This window comes from Gobio gobio (assembly GCF_949357685.1).
Source record: "Gobio gobio genome assembly, chromosome: 9".
Lineage (NCBI taxonomy): Eukaryota > Metazoa > Chordata > Actinopteri > Cypriniformes > Gobionidae > Gobio > Gobio gobio.
In genome coordinates this window covers 56,513,185-56,528,184 of record NC_137115.1, presented here as the reverse complement: position 1 = coordinate 56,528,184, position 15,000 = coordinate 56,513,185, and the positions used below count along the sequence as shown (strand labels likewise).

General features: G+C 42.9%; 1 protein-coding gene across 1 annotated transcript in view; it reads right to left on the bottom strand.

Moving 5' to 3' along the window:
- Positions 1-15,000, bottom strand: part of nnt2 (nicotinamide nucleotide transhydrogenase 2) — a 74,675-nt gene that overhangs the window by 15,071 nt on the left and 44,604 nt on the right. The window contains exon 16 of the mRNA XM_079825849.1: positions 14,963-15,000. This exon is cut by the window's right edge and continues 142 nt beyond it. Coding sequence (XP_079681975.1) covers positions 14,963-15,000 — 38 coding nt within the window. The remainder of the gene's footprint in view (positions 1-14,962) is intronic.

Genomic DNA, 15,000 nt, shown 5'->3' with positions numbered 1-15,000 from the left:
AAGTACTAGAGACACAGACTTGAGTAAAAGTACAAGTTCCTTATCAAAAAAGTGACTTGAGTAGAAGTTGAAGTGCTCTTTAAGCACCACACTTAAGTAGAAGTACTAAAGTATTCAACATTTTTTGTACTTAAGTATTGCAAGTAGTTTATTTTAAAATGTACTACTCAAGTACTGAAAGTAAAAGTACAAGTATTGTGTTATGTAGTTATTAAAGAAAGTAGTCAAAAGTTTTTATTATTTCAAATGATTAAGCTAAAGGACAATCACAATGTTGGTAGGTAATTTTTCTACATATTGTCATATAAATAACCTGAAAATACTGTAGTTCATTAAGATTAAATCTTACTATAACCACTCTTACTAAAAAAAAAAAATGGGGTAAGCACACTTATATTCTCATTTCAAGAGGAGTTCTGAGTAAATGATTTGTTTGTAACACTTTATAATATGGTTTGATTTGTTAACATTACATTAGTTAATGTATTAGACTAATAACTAACATGAACTAACCATGATCAATACATTTGTTACTGTATTTATTAATCTTTGTTAATCTTAGTTAATAAAAATACAGCTGTTCATTGTTTGTATATGTTACTTCACAGTGCACATTAACTATGGAAACAAATAGAGAGCAATTTGAGCGCAAGACGCTCGAGACAGTGAATGCGTGCTCTCGCGCGCGCTCTGTCTCTCTCTCTCTCTCTCTCTCTCTCTCTCTCTCTCTCTCTCTCTCTCTCTCTCTCTCTCTCTCTCTCTCTCGCGCGCTGTCTCTCTCTCTCTCTCTCTCTCTCTCTCTCTCTCTCTCTCTCTCTCTCTCTCTCTCTCTCTCTCTCTCTCTCTCTCTCTCTCTCTCTCGCGCGCTGTCTCTCTCTCTCTCTCTCTCTCTCTCTCTCTCTCTCTCTCTCTCTCTCTCGCGCGCTGTCTCTCTCTCTCTCTCTCTCTCTCTCTCTCTCTCTCTCTCTCTCTCTCTCGCGCGCTGTCTCTCTCTCTCTCTCTCTCTCTCTCTCTCGCGTGATCTCTCTCTCTCTCTCTCTCTCTCTCTCTCGCGCGCACTCTCTCTCTCTCTCGCACTCTCGCGCGCGCTCTCTCTCTCTCATGCGCGGTAATGTGGGTTTGGAATGGAATGATTCGTAACATTTTATAATTGTAACGAGTAACGATGCAGCACATAAAAAAATATCGGAGTAAAAGTATTAAACTCATCGAAAATATGTACTGAAGTAAAGTTTACTCTAGTAAAGTACAGATACTGCCTTTAGTACTTAAGTACAGTAGTGAAGTAGTTCTACTTCGTTACTATACATCTCTGCTTATTTTCAGAAAAGTAACTTTTTTCAACACGGCTTGTTTTAAAAATTGCATGAATAAGAATAAATAAACTGGATAACCATTGCTCTTTTAATGCTGGTATTTTCAAAGCAACACTGCGCAACACGTCCTTGCATCCCATAATCAAACTCAGTCAGCTAATAAAGCTTGATCATTTAATGCAATATAACACCATTTAATACGAAGCATCAGCCGTCTATATAGAAAACATTGACCTGTATTGGCAATCTGAAAGACTATAGGACAAATGTTTGATAGATGCTATAGCCTACTTGGATAGGCTTAAACGAAATCCACAAACTAGCTTAAATCAGACTATTTGAGCTTAAAGTTCGTACTGCTTATTTAAACGTTCGAAAAGAATGTCCTCCAATACCTGCGCTTTCATTGATGACCTCAGCGGGGAAAGAAATGAACTTGAGGCGTGTAAATGCGCGCCTCACACTGACTTGCGTTACCGTTAGATTCACAGATGACATTTCACTCACGCTTGATCCGTCACATCACATGCTTTAGCTACTCTATTCATGATTGCCAAATTACAATATTAAAGAGAACGATAAAATAACGTTATAACCGGTTAATGGTCATTTCAAATTAACGTTTCTGTTCAGAACGATTCAAATTGGTTTTGATTTCGTTTTCGTTTTTGTTCCTCTTAAAATTGTTCGTTTTCAGTTTTCGTTTTCGTTTTCTTTCCTTGAACCGGTTCAGAGCCTGGTTTCACACGCACCGCACACACATAGTCTAGACCAGAGCTGTTGACTAGAGACATGAGAGCGGATCATAAGCGCGAGTCGGCACAGACCGCAAAACATATCGGACCCATTTAAATGCTGCACAGATGCTGTATTTCAAAGAGATATGGAAGAGATTATGATGATAAACGGTTAGATTTGGAGGAAACTGGCTTTAAAAAACAGAAAGGCTCTAGTCAAACTGTGGTAATAACAAAACGCTATTGGCGGTTTCAAAAAAGGGGAGGAGCTGCTAACAGCTGGAGCCGTTTCAATGGAAATAACGTAAACACTTCAGCGGGCCTTAAAGTATTAGGTTATGTGATGAGCACCTTATCTAGAGCCCTGCATTTCTGCCCGAGCCCGACGGGCCCCGACTTTTTTACGCCCCTAGGGCCGGGCTTCGGGCCTATTTAGGCTTCTCCTTCATTTTATATTTTAGACATTCAATAATTAAAAGAAACAATGAGATGTGCTGCGCTGGTGGAACAAAATGAGACCATGATATCACGAGTCCACACAAGACTGACTCAGTGTTTATACTGCACACATCCTCTAATGAGTAAAGCAAGCCAACACGCAAACTGCTGAAACTGAAAATAAGCGAAGAGACGCTCAAAAACACAACCATCTTCATTAAAGGGGTGGTAAACCACGATTTCACTATTCTAACTTTAGTTAGTGTGTAATGTTGCTGCTTTTACTTTTAAATAAATAAATTTCTAAGGACTACAGCAAACGGCCATAGGCGACTACACACATTCCTCCAGGATTGGTGACATCACCAGCCCCAATATTTACATAAACCCCTCCTCTGAGAATATTAAATAAGGGGGGCGAGGCCATTTTGTATCACTGTTGTTGTGGTATAGTTAGGCTGGAGTGGTGTTGTGGTATAGTTAGTTAGGCTGGAGTGGTGTTGTGGTATAGTTAGGCTGGAGTGGTGTTGTGGTATAGTTAGGCTGGAGTGGTGTTGTGGTATAGTTAGGCTGGAGTGGTGTTGTGGTATAGTTAGGCTGGAGTGGTGTTGTGGTATAGTTAGGCTGGAGTGGTGTTGTGGTATAGTTAGGCTGGAGTGGTGTTGTGGTATAGTTAGGCTGGAGTGTTGTTGTGGTATAGTTAGGCTGGAGTGGTGTTGTGGTATAGTTAGGCTGGAGTGGTGTTGTGGTATAGTTAGGCTGGAGTGGTGTTGTGGTATAGTTAGGCTGGAGTGGTGTTGTGGTATAGTTAGGCTGGAGTGGTGTTGTGGTATAGTTAGGCTGGAGTGTTGTTGTGGTATAGTTAGGCTGGAGTGGTGTTGTGGTATAGTTAGGCTGGAGTGGTGTTGTGGTATAGTTAGGCTGGAGTGGTGTTGTGGTATAGTTAGGCTGGAGTGGTGTTGTGGTATAGTTAGGCTGGAGTGGTGTTGTGGTATAGTTAGGCTGGAGTGGTGTTGTGGTATAGTTAGGCTGGAGTGGTGTTGTGGTATAGTTAGGCTGGAGTGGTGTTGTGGTATAGTTAGGCTGGAGTGGTGTTGTGGTATAGTTAGGCTGGAGTGGTGTTGTGGTATAGTTAGGCTGGAGTGGTGTTGTGGTATAGTTAGGCTGGAGTGGTGTTGTGGTATAGTTAGGCTGGAGTGTTGTTGTGGTATAGTTAGGCTGGAGTGTTGTTGTGGTATAGTTAGGCTGGAGTGGTGTTGTGGTATAGTTAGGCTGGAGTGGTGTTGTGGTATAGTTAGGCTGGAGTGGTGTTGTGGTATAGTTAGGCTGGAGTGGTGTTGTGGGTATAGTTAGGCTGGAGTGGTGTTGTGGTATAGTTAGACTGGAGTGGTGTTGTGGTATAGTTAGGCTGGAGTGGTGTTGTGGGTATAGTTAGGCTGGAGTGGTGTTGTGGTATAGTTAGGCTGGAGTGTTGTTGTGGTATAGTTAGACTGGAGTGGTGCTGTGGTATAGTTAGGCTGGAGTGGTGTTGTGGGTATAGTTAGGCTGGAGTGGTGTTGTGGTATAGTTAGGCTGGAGTGGTGTTGTAGTATAGTTAGTTAGGCTGGAGTGTTGTTGTGGTATAGTTAGGCTGGAGTGGTGTTGTGGTATAGTTAGGCTGGAGTGGTGTTGTGGTATAGTTAGGCTGGAGTGGTGTTGTGGTATAGTTAGGCTGGAGTGGTGTTGTGGTATAGTTAGGCTGGAGTGGTGTTGTGGGTATAGTTAGGCTGGAGTGGTGTTGTGGTATAGTTAGGCTGGAGTGTTGTTGTGGTATAGTTAGGCTGGAGTGGTGTTGTGGTATAGTTAGGCTGGAGATTTGTTGTGGTATAGTTAGGCTGGAGTGGTGTTGTGGTATAGTTAGGCTGGAGTGGTGTTGTGGTATAGTTAGGCTGGAGTGGTGTTGTGGTATAGTTAGGCTGGAGATTTGTTGTGGTATAGTTAGGCTGGAGTGGTGTTGTGGTATAGTTAGGCTGGAGTGGTGTTGTGGTATAGTTAGGCTGGAGTGGTGTTGTGGTATAGTTAGGCTGGAGTGGTGTTGTGGGTATAGTTAGGCTGGAGTGGTGTTGTGGTATAGTTAGGCTGGAATGCTGTTGTGGTATAGTTAGGCTGGAGTGGTGTTGTGGGTATAGTTAGGCTGGAGTGGTGTTGTGGTATAGTTAGGCTGGAGTGGTGTTGTGGTATAGTTAGACTGGAGTGGTGTTGTGGTATAGTTAGGCTGGAGTGGTGTTGTGGGTATAGTTAGGCTGGAGTGGTGTTGTGGGTATAGTTAGGCTGGAGTGTTGTTGTGGTATAGTTAGGCTGGAGTGGTGTTGTGGTATAGTTAGGCTGGAGTGGTGTTGTGGTATAGTTAGGCTGGAGTGGTGTTGTGGTATAGTTAGGCTGGAGTGGTGTTGTGGGTATAGTTAGGCTGGAGTGGTGTTGTGGTATAGTTAGGCTGGAGTGTTGTTGTGGTATAGTTAGACTGGAGTGGTGTTGTGGTATAGTTAGGCTGGAGTGGTGTTGTGGTATAGTTAGGCTGGAGTGGTGTTGTGGTATAGTTAGTTAGGCTGGAGTGTTGTTGTGGGTATAGTTAGGCTGGAGTGGTGTTGTGGTATAGTTAGGCTGGAGTGTTGTTGTGGTATAGTTAGACTGGAGTGGTGTTGTGGGTATAGTTAGGCTGGAGTGGTGTTGTGGTATAGTTAGGCTGGAGTGGTGTTGTGGTATAGTTAGTTAGGCTGGAGTGTTGTTGTGGTATAGTTAGGCTGGAGTGGTGTTGTGGTATAGTTAGTTAGGCTGGAGTGGTGTTGTGGTATAGTTAGTTAGGCTGGAGTGGTGTTGTGGTATAGTTAGGCTGGAGTGGTGTTGTGGTATAGTTAGACTGGAGTGGTGTTGTGGTATAGTTAGTTAGGCTGGAGTGGTGTTGTGGTATAGTTAGTTAGGCTGGAGTGGTGTTGTGGTATAGTTAGTTAGGCTGGAGTGGTGTTGTGGTATAGTTAGGCTGGAGTGGTGTTGTGGTATAGTTAGGCTGGAGTGGTGTTGTGGTATAGTTAGGCTGGAGTGGTGTTGTGGGTATAGTTAGGCTGGAGTGGTGTTGTGGTATAGTTAGGCTGGAGTGTTGTTGTGGTATAGTTAGACTGGAGTTAGGCTGGAGTGGTGTTGTGGTATAGTTAGTTAGGCTGGAGTGTTGTTGTGGGTATAGTTAGGCTGGAGTGGTGTTGTGGTATAGTTAGGCTGGAGTGTTGTTGTGGTATAGTTAGACTGGAGTGGTGTTGTGGGTATAGTTAGGCTGGAGTGGTGTTGTGGTATAGTTAGGCTGGAGTGGTGTTGTGGTATAGTTAGTTAGGCTGGAGTGTTGTTGTGGTATAGTTAGGCTGGAGTGGTGTTGTGGTATAGTTAGGCTGGAGTGGTGTTGTGGTATAGTTAGGCTGGAGTGTTGTTGTGGTATAGTTAGACTGGAGTGGTGTTGTGGGTATAGTTAGGCTGGAGTGGTGTTGTGGTATAGTTAGGCTGGAGTGGTGTTGTGGTATAGTTAGTTAGGCTGGAGTGTTGTTGTGGTATAGTTAGGCTGGAGTGGTGTTGTGGTATAGTTAGTTAGGCTGGAGTGGTGTTGTGGTATAGTTAGTTAGGCTGGAGTGGTGTTGTGGTATAGTTAGACTGGAGTGGTGTTGTGGTATAGTTAGTTAGGCTGGAGTGGTGTTGTGGTATAGTTAGTTAGGCTGGAGTGGTGTTGTGGTATAGTTAGGCTGGAGTGGTGTTGTGGTATAGTTAGGCTGGAGTGGTGTTGTGGTATAGTTAGGCTGGAGTGGTGTTGTGGTATAGTTAGGCTGGAGTGGTGTTGTGGTATAGTTAGGCTGGAGTGGTGTTGTGGTATAGTTAGGCTGGAGTGGTGTTGTGGTATAGTTAGGCTGGAGTGGTGTTGTGGTATAGGTAGGCTGGAGTGGTGTTGTGGTATAGTTAGGCTGGAGTGGTGTTGTGGTATAGTTAGGCTGGAGTGGTGTTGTGGTATAGTTAGGCTGGAGTGGTGTTGTGGTATAGTTAGGCTGGAGTGGTGTTGTTAGTTAGGCTGGAGTGGTGTTGTGGTATAGTTAGGCTGGAGTGGTGTTGTGGTATAGTTAGGCTGGAGTGGTGTTGTGGTATAGTTAGGCTGGAGTGGTGTTGTGGTATAGTTAGGCTGGAGTGTTGTTGTGGTATAGTTAGGCTGGAGTGTTGTTGTTGTATAGTTAGGCTGGAGTGGTGTTGTGGTATAGTTAGGCTGGAGTGGTGTTGTGGTATAGTTAGGCTGGAGTGGTGTTGTGGTATAGTTAGGCTGGAGTGGTGTTGTGGGTATAGTTAGGCTGGAGTGGTGTTGTGGTATAGTTAGGCTGGAGTGTTGTTGTGGTATAGTTAGACTGGAGTGGTGTTGTGGTATAGTTAGGCTGGAGTGGTGTTGTGGGTATAGTTAGGCTGGAGTGGTGTTGTGGTATAGTTAGGCTGGAGTGTTGTTGTGGTATAGTTAGACTGGAGTGGTGCTGTGGTATAGTTAGGCTGGAGTGGTGTTGTGGGTATAGTTAGGCTGGAGTGGTGTTGTGGTATAGTTAGGCTGGAGTGGTGTTGTGGTATAGTTAGTTAGGCTGGAGTGTTGTTGTGGTATAGTTAGGCTGGAGTGGTGTTGTGGTATAGTTAGTTAGGCTGGAGTGGTGTTGTGGTATAGTTAGGCTGGAGTGGTGTTGTGGTATAGTTAGGCTGGAGTGGTGTTGTGGTATAGTTAGGCTGGAGTGGTGTTGTGGTATAGTTAGGCTGGAGTGGTGTTGTGGTATAGTTAGGCTGGAGTGGTGTTGTGGGTATAGTTAGGCTGGAGTGGTGTTGTGGTATAGTTAGGCTGGAGTGTTGTTGTGGTATAGTTAGACTGGAGTGGTGTTGTGGTATAGTTAGGCTGGAGTGGTGTTGTGGGTATAGTTAGGCTGGAGTGGTGTTGTGGTATAGTTAGGCTGGAGTGTTGTTGTGGTATAGTTAGACTGGAGTGGTGCTGTGGTATAGTTAGGCTGGAGTGGTGTTGTGGGTATAGTTAGGCTGGAGTGGTGTTGTGGTATAGTTAGGCTGGAGTGGTGTTGTGGTATAGTTAGTTAGGCTGGAGTGTTGTTGTGGTATAGTTAGGCTGGAGTGGTGTTGTGGTATAGTTAGTTAGGCTGGAGTGGTGTTGTGGTATAGTTAGTTAGGCTGGAGTGGTGTTGTGGTATAGTTAGTTAGGCTGGAGTGGTGTTGTGGTATAGTTAGGCTGGAGTGGTGTTGTGGTATAGTTAGTTAGGCTGGAGTGTTGTTGTGGTATAGTTAGGCTGGAGTGGTGTTGTGGTATAGTTAGTTAGGCTGGAGTGGTGTTGTGGTATAGTTAGGCTGGAGTGGTGTTGTGGTATAGTTAGACTGGAGTGGTGTTGTGGTATAGTTAGACTGGAGTGGTGTTGTGGTATAGTTAGGCTGGAGTGTTGTTGTGGTATAGTTAGGCTGGAGTGGTGTTGTGGTATAGTTAGGCTGGAGTGGTGTTGTGGTATAGTTAGGCTGGAGTGGTGTTGTGGTATAGTTAGGCTGGAGTGGTGTTGTGGGTATAGTTAGGCTGGAGTGGTGTTGTGGTATAGTTAGGCTGGAGTGGTGTTGTGGTATAGTTAGGCTGGAGTGGTGTTGTGGGTATAGTTAGGCTGGAGTGGTGTTGTGGTATAGTTAGGCTGGAGTGGTGTTGTGGGTATAGTTAGGCTGGAGTGGTGTTGTGGTATAGTTAGGCTGGAGTGGTGTTGTGGTATAGTTAGGCTGGAGTGGTGTTGTGGGTATAGTTAGGCTGGAGTGGTGTTGTGGTATAGTTAGGCTGGAGTGGTGTTGTGGTATAGTTAGGCTGGAGTGGTGTTGTGGTATAGTTAGGCTGGAGTGGTGTTGTGGGTATAGTTAGGCTGGAGTGGTGTTGTGGTATAGTTAGGCTGGAGTGTTGTTGTGGTATAGTTAGACTGGAGTGGTGTTGTGGTATAGTTAGGCTGTAGTGGTGTTGTGGTATAGTTAGGCTGGAGTGGTGTTGTGGGTATAGTTAGGCTGGAGTGGTGTTGTGGTATAGTTAGGCTGGAGTGGTGTTGTGGTATAGTTAGGCTGTAGTGGTGTTGTGGTATAGTTAGGCTGGAGTGGTGTTGTGGGTATAGTTAGGCTGGAGTGGTGTTGTGGTATAGTTAGGCTGGAGTGTTGTTGTGGTATAGTTAGACTGGAGTGGTGTTGTGGTATAGTTAGGCTGGAGTGGTGTTGTGGTATAGTTAGGCTGGAGTGGTGTTGTGGTATAGTTAGTTAGGCTGGAGTGTTGTTGTGGGTATAGTTAGGCTGGAGTGGTGTTGTGGTATAGTTAGGCTGGAGTGTTGTTGTGGTATAGTTAGACTGGAGTGGTGTTGTGGGTATAGTTAGGCTGGAGTGGTGTTGTGGTATAGTTAGGCTGGAGTGGTGTTGTGGTATAGTTAGTTAGGCTGGAGTGTTGTTGTGGTATAGTTAGGCTGGAGTGGTGTTGTGGTATAGTTAGTTAGGCTGGAGTGGTGTTGTGGTATAGTTAGTTAGGCTGGGGCCCGTTTCAGAAAGGAGGTTAAGTGAAAACTCTGAGTAGGTTAACCCTGAAATAAGGGAAACTCTGGGTTTTCTGTTTCAGAATGGGAGGTATGTCAAACCCGAGAAAGCAGGGTAAGTCAAGCCCGTTTCTGAAAGAGAGGTAACTTATACTCAGAGTCAGTTACCAGGGTAACTTACTCTGTGAACCTAACCTGGTCAGGAGCAGGTTTTCTTTGGTAAACCCAGAGTTTCTTTCGTTCCCCAGCTTTTTAAAGCATCAGCAGTGTTTAATACTTTATTCATTCATTCAAACGCCACAAATGCTTTTCTTACTAAGTATTTTGGTCGTATTTCAAGTATAAATATAAAAAAAATTATAAATTTAATCTAAATCTAAAGTAAGCAAAGTTTACTTAAAACAAATTACATTTTCTGCCATTTGACAAAAATACTAAGTAAGAAAAGCATTCTTTGCAGGAACATTCATTGCTCATATTTTCATCATGAGGACACTGTCAAACTGACAAAAATGGCATGTCCTTTCATACAGGATCCTGACGTTCACTTGATAATCCTCTAGAAGTAACCTAATAATTCGAATTTCCTTTAGGATTTCCAGTGGTTGGACGCATTTATGACACTCATATACCCATCATCACACTTTCTGAAAACGGATTATTGTATGGAATGGAAGGATGCTGCCAGATGGTAGTACGAGATATATGCCATAACCACCACTGGTTAACAGCTGGTATAACAGCTGTTAAATACATTTATTTAAATTTTTATAGTCATCTTTATTTCCTACAAATACTTTATTCTTTTTCCTGTTTGGTGTTAATATTCTTCCTCCATCTCCTCTTCATCTGTCAGTGGTGCTGGTGTTTGGCTGGCCTGAGTAGAAGTCAATAATGTCATTCCCCTGATTAATAAATATAACAGGTGGGATCAGAGAACATTTCATTATGTGAAAGAGCACAGACCCTTTTCACATTTCTGGGTTTCCGAAGCTGAAGTCGTCATAGTTGGGTTAACTCTTATAGCGGTGAATGAGAGAATACATTAAATATATATATTTTTGTGTCTCCATTTGCTCAAATAGCAAAAGAAAAACTCCACAATAGTGATTTCAAAACTTTCAAAAAGATGGAAAAATTACAGTGAGATTGATAACTGCAGTGAAAAGAGAGAAAGTTGTTAATTTTAACTATCACTCCCATAGACGCTGTATTAGAAACACTCTCACAGCAGCGGTAACTTGATTTTTGTAATTTGATGCAAAAGTAATATAATACAACGTATTAGTGTTATAAATGTACATACATTAAAAAAAAATACAAAAAACGTTGCAGGATTTACGATATTGATGACCATTAAAACACGTCATCACTGTGAAAAGGGTCTATGTGGGAAAAGCTGCTGCACATTGGACACTGAATGATATTTATTTAATATGTCAAATGTTTGTAAAGTCATTAAACCAACACCCATGAACATTTTATGCTTAAAGCTTTTCCTGATTGAATTATGTTTTTTTAATCTATTTTTTTTAGCTGCAGCCACATTCTTTGTTTGCCTTTTGGATACCATGAAAATTAAACTTAATTAAAATAATTAAGAATTAAACTTGTGTATTGACCCGGAAGTATGCAAACGTCTTTTTGTTGGGTGCTGTTGCCATGGTGAATCGTAATTTCGGAGCTCCATTGATCGTGGCTTTTCATAGTTGGAATGCATGAGCTTAACTCAGAGTCAGTCTACTCAGAGTTGGTTGAACTACCTCAATTCAGCTGTTCTGAAACCCAAAACTCAGAGTTTCCCATCTCAGAGTAAGTCAACTCAGAGTTCAGGTTTAAACTCAGAGTTGGTTGAACCTCCTTTCTGAAACAGGCCCCTGGAGTGGTGTTGTGGTATAGTTAGGCTGGAGTGGTGTTGTGGTATAGTTAGACTGGAGTGGTGTTGTGGTATAGTTAGTTAGGCTGGAGTGGTGTTGTGGTATAGTTAGTTAGGCTGGAGTGGTGTTGTGGTATAGTTAGTTAGGCTGGAGTGGTGTTGTGGTATAGTTAGGCTGGAGTGGTGTTGTGGTATAGTTAGGCTGGAGTGGTGTTGTGGTATAGTTAGGCTGGAGTGGTGTTGTGGGTATAGTTAGGCTGGAGTGGTGTTGTGGTATAGTTAGGCTGGAGTGTTGTTGTGGTATAGTTAGACTGGAGTGGTGTTGTGGTATAGTTAGGCTGGAGTGGTGTTGTGGTATAGTTAGGCTGGAGTGGTGTTGTGGTATAGTTAGTTAGGCTGGAGTGTTGTTGTGGGTATAGTTAGGCTGGAGTGGTGTTGTGGTATAGTTAGGCTGGAGTGTTGTTGTGGTATAGTTAGACTGGAGTGGTGTTGTGGGTATAGTTAGGCTGGAGTGGTGTTGTGGTATAGTTAGGCTGGAGTGGTGTTGTGGTATAGTTAGTTAGGCTGGAGTGTTGTTGTGGTATAGTTAGGCTGGAGTGGTGTTGTGGTATAGTTAGGCTGGAGTGGTGTTGTGGTATAGTTAGGCTGGAGTGTTGTTGTGGTATAGTTAGGCTGGAGTGTTGTTGTGGTATAGTTAGACTGGAGTGGTGTTGTGGGTATAGTTAGGCTGGAGTGGTGTTGTGGTATAGTTAGGCTGGAGTGGTGTTGTGGTATAGTTAGTTAGGCTGGAGTGTTGTTGTGGTATAGTTAGGCTGGAGTGGTGTTGTGGTATAGTTAGGCTGGAGTGGTGTTGTGGTATAGTTAGTTAGGCTGGAGTGGTGTTGTGGTATAGTTAGGCTGGAGTGGTGTTGTGGTATAGTTAGTTAGGCTGGAGTGGTGTTGTGGTATAGTTAGGCTGGAGTGGTGTTGTGGTATAGTTAGTTAGGCTGGAGTGTTGTTGTGGTATAGTTAGGCTGGAGTGGTGTTGTGGTATAGTTAGTTAGGCTGGAGTGGTGTTGTGGTATAGTTAGTTAGGCTGGAGTGGTGTTGTGGTATAGTTAGGCTGGAGTGGTGTTGTGGTATAGTTAGACTGGAGTGGTGTTGTGGTATAGTTAGTTAGGCTGGAGTGGTGTTGTGGTATAGTTAGTTAGGCTGGAGTGGTGTTGTGGTATAGTTAGGCTGGAGTGGTGTTGTGGTATAGTTAGGCTGGAGTGGTGTTGTGGTATAGTTAGACTGGAGTGGTGTTGTGGTATAGTTAGGCTGGAGTGTTGTTGTGGTATAGTTAGTTAGGCTGGAGTGGTGTTGTGGTATAGTTAGGCTGGAGTGGTGTTGTGGTATAGTTAGACTGGAGTGGTGTTGTGGTATAGTTAGGCTGGAGTGTTGTTGTGGTATAGTTAGGCTGGAGTGGTGTTGTGGTATAGTTAGTTAGGCTGGAGTGGTGTTGTGGTATAGTTAGTTAAGCTGGAGTGGTGTTGTGGTATAGTTAGTTAAGCTGGAGTGGTGTTGTGGTATAGTTAGTTAAGCTGGAGTGGTGTTGTGGTATAGTTAGGCTGGAGTGTTGTTGTGGTATAGTTAGTTAGGCTGGAGTGGTGTTGTGGTATAGTTAGGCTGGAGTGGTGTTGTGGTATAGTTAGGCTGGAGTGGTGTTGTGGTATAGTTAGGCTGGAGTGGTGTTGTGGTATAGTTAGGCTGGAGTGGTGTTGTGGTATAGTTAGGCTGGAGTGGTGTTGCTGCAATGCCGAGGAAACGCTGTTATTTTCATCCGGATTGCAGGTCTGGGGTACTTGCTCTGTTCAGCCTTCCTAGCGACGGGGGTGCGTTTAACATACAGCATGTTATATGCATGTGTGTTTGAGACAGAGGGGAACAGGTCGCAGATATAATATATCATATTATGACAGGGGTCGGAGGAGAAGACTGGAAAATGTGACATAATGGACAATATTCGTCTGTATTTGCGATTATTTGCGAAACACTGCCAGTGTGTGGATGCAGGACGCGCGCGCTGCACATTTCACGGAGGAAAACTTCCACAATCTTCGCGAGTTCAATGCAGGATTCGCACCTCGGCTTGTCCTGAAAGCTGGATTTACAAACAGAAGCTGTTTACGGGCCACAACCTGTAAGTCTGATTTATTTTTCGTCGATGTGTTTTCCTGTAATAGGTTAATTGTACGTTACGCAAGGAAGTACACAAATGACAACGCTGTTCTGCAAACCAGTCTGTTAAATGCTCATTCATACTTAACGTTATCCGACAAACACCTACGAACTTAAAAACACTAACGTTAAAATCTCAACAGCGAACTTGGCATTAGTGTAAATGATTCTTTGATTAGAGCTTTTATGTGTTGTTTATCTACAGGCTTGCTAAACATGGTTCTGTGTGTGATTTGGCTAAGCCAGTGTTTAGTGTTTGTTTTGGGTTAGTTCTTGCGACAGATATTTGGCTATAATCGTTCTAAAAATACAAAAGTAACAGTGCCATTCAGTAGCGATCACTGTAGATCTGCAGTCTTTACTCTCGAGGACTGAACAGGTTCTGCTCCATCATCTGCACTCAAATGTTCTGGGTCTGATTCGAGCTCAGATTGGTGTGGTTTTATTGACTCCATTGTTTCTAATAGTGACCAAAGCACAGCCTCCAGGTGAAGGTAAGGGGCGTGACGTTTCCGACAAACGTGCACTTCGGTTAGCGAATCACAACACACTGGGCCAGCTGACCAATCAGAGCCCATCGCGTATTTTTGAGGGACTGGCTTCATACAACCCGGAAACCATCAGACCGTTTTACAAGAGCAGAGCAGTGTAGAATAAAGGTCAAATATATGAAAAATAGTGCAATTTTAAAAACAAAGCATGAACACATGTTACAGTGCAGCCCACAAACACAATCAAGCCTTCGAAAGAATGTGTTTTACCACCACTTTAAAACTCATGAGACTAAAGGCTCTTCCAGTGCTCAGGTCGCTCGTTCTCTGATGATGAAATGAGCTGATGAATAAAATGCTAATTTATCTGTTGCTTTCGTTGACATGAACTCTGTTAAATGTGCATATAGCGCGGGAACTGAAGATCGGATTTATATTCATTTTGCGGAGAGGTGTAAGGCAAGACAACCTGCATGTTTATTTGTTTAGATTGTGTAGCCCGTTTCGTTGTGATCTGCCTGCCTCATCTTGTCAAAAATGCCTTTTTGCTCTGATGGTGGTGATAGAGGCTAAACGTTTAAACGAAGATTTAAGTGTTTATATGGATTTTATAAGACCGACAAGTCAAGTGTTGATTTCAGAGGCTAAAGCGCTGGGTTAACTCACTGTCGGCCGCTTGCTCGTCACTTTAAAGAACAAAAACTTTAATTTAACAAACAAAAAAATCCTTCAAACATTTTTCTAAATTAACTTAAAGCTACACTGTGTTATATTTTCCCCCATCTAGTGGTGAACTTGTATATGACCATCCAGTGAATATTAGTTTCTCTCAATACTGATTTCGTTTTAACTCCTACGGTGGCTGATTTAGTCCAAGATTAACGTGGCTTCCAGCTCGACCTCGTCCACATTGGACACGGAGCCATCGAGTCTTAAAACGCCAAAGGCGAAGCTGGAATATACGGGAATGTCCCTCTTTGGCTAATGTACTTTCAAGATGGAGGAGCAACATGGCGACCGGCATTCGAACCCTCACCCGTATGTGTTTACAATGGCATATTATAAACTTACCAGAATACTTTATTACTTGAAAGAAGTAAATATACATTAATGAGCACATATATTTTAAGTGTTTTTAGCTAAGAATAAACTAAAAAAGTTACACAGTGCAGCTTTAACAAAAAAAAAACTAAACGAAATATAGGCTAACTACTTTGACAAGTATTTAGAATATTATGAATTGATAAGTATTTAGGTATTTTGAAGTGCCCATGATAACAATATTGTGCATGTTCATTATTGCGGTATTTCGTATATGTCTACTCACCACACACATGATGTAAGACAGGATGGCCCCGGACGAGC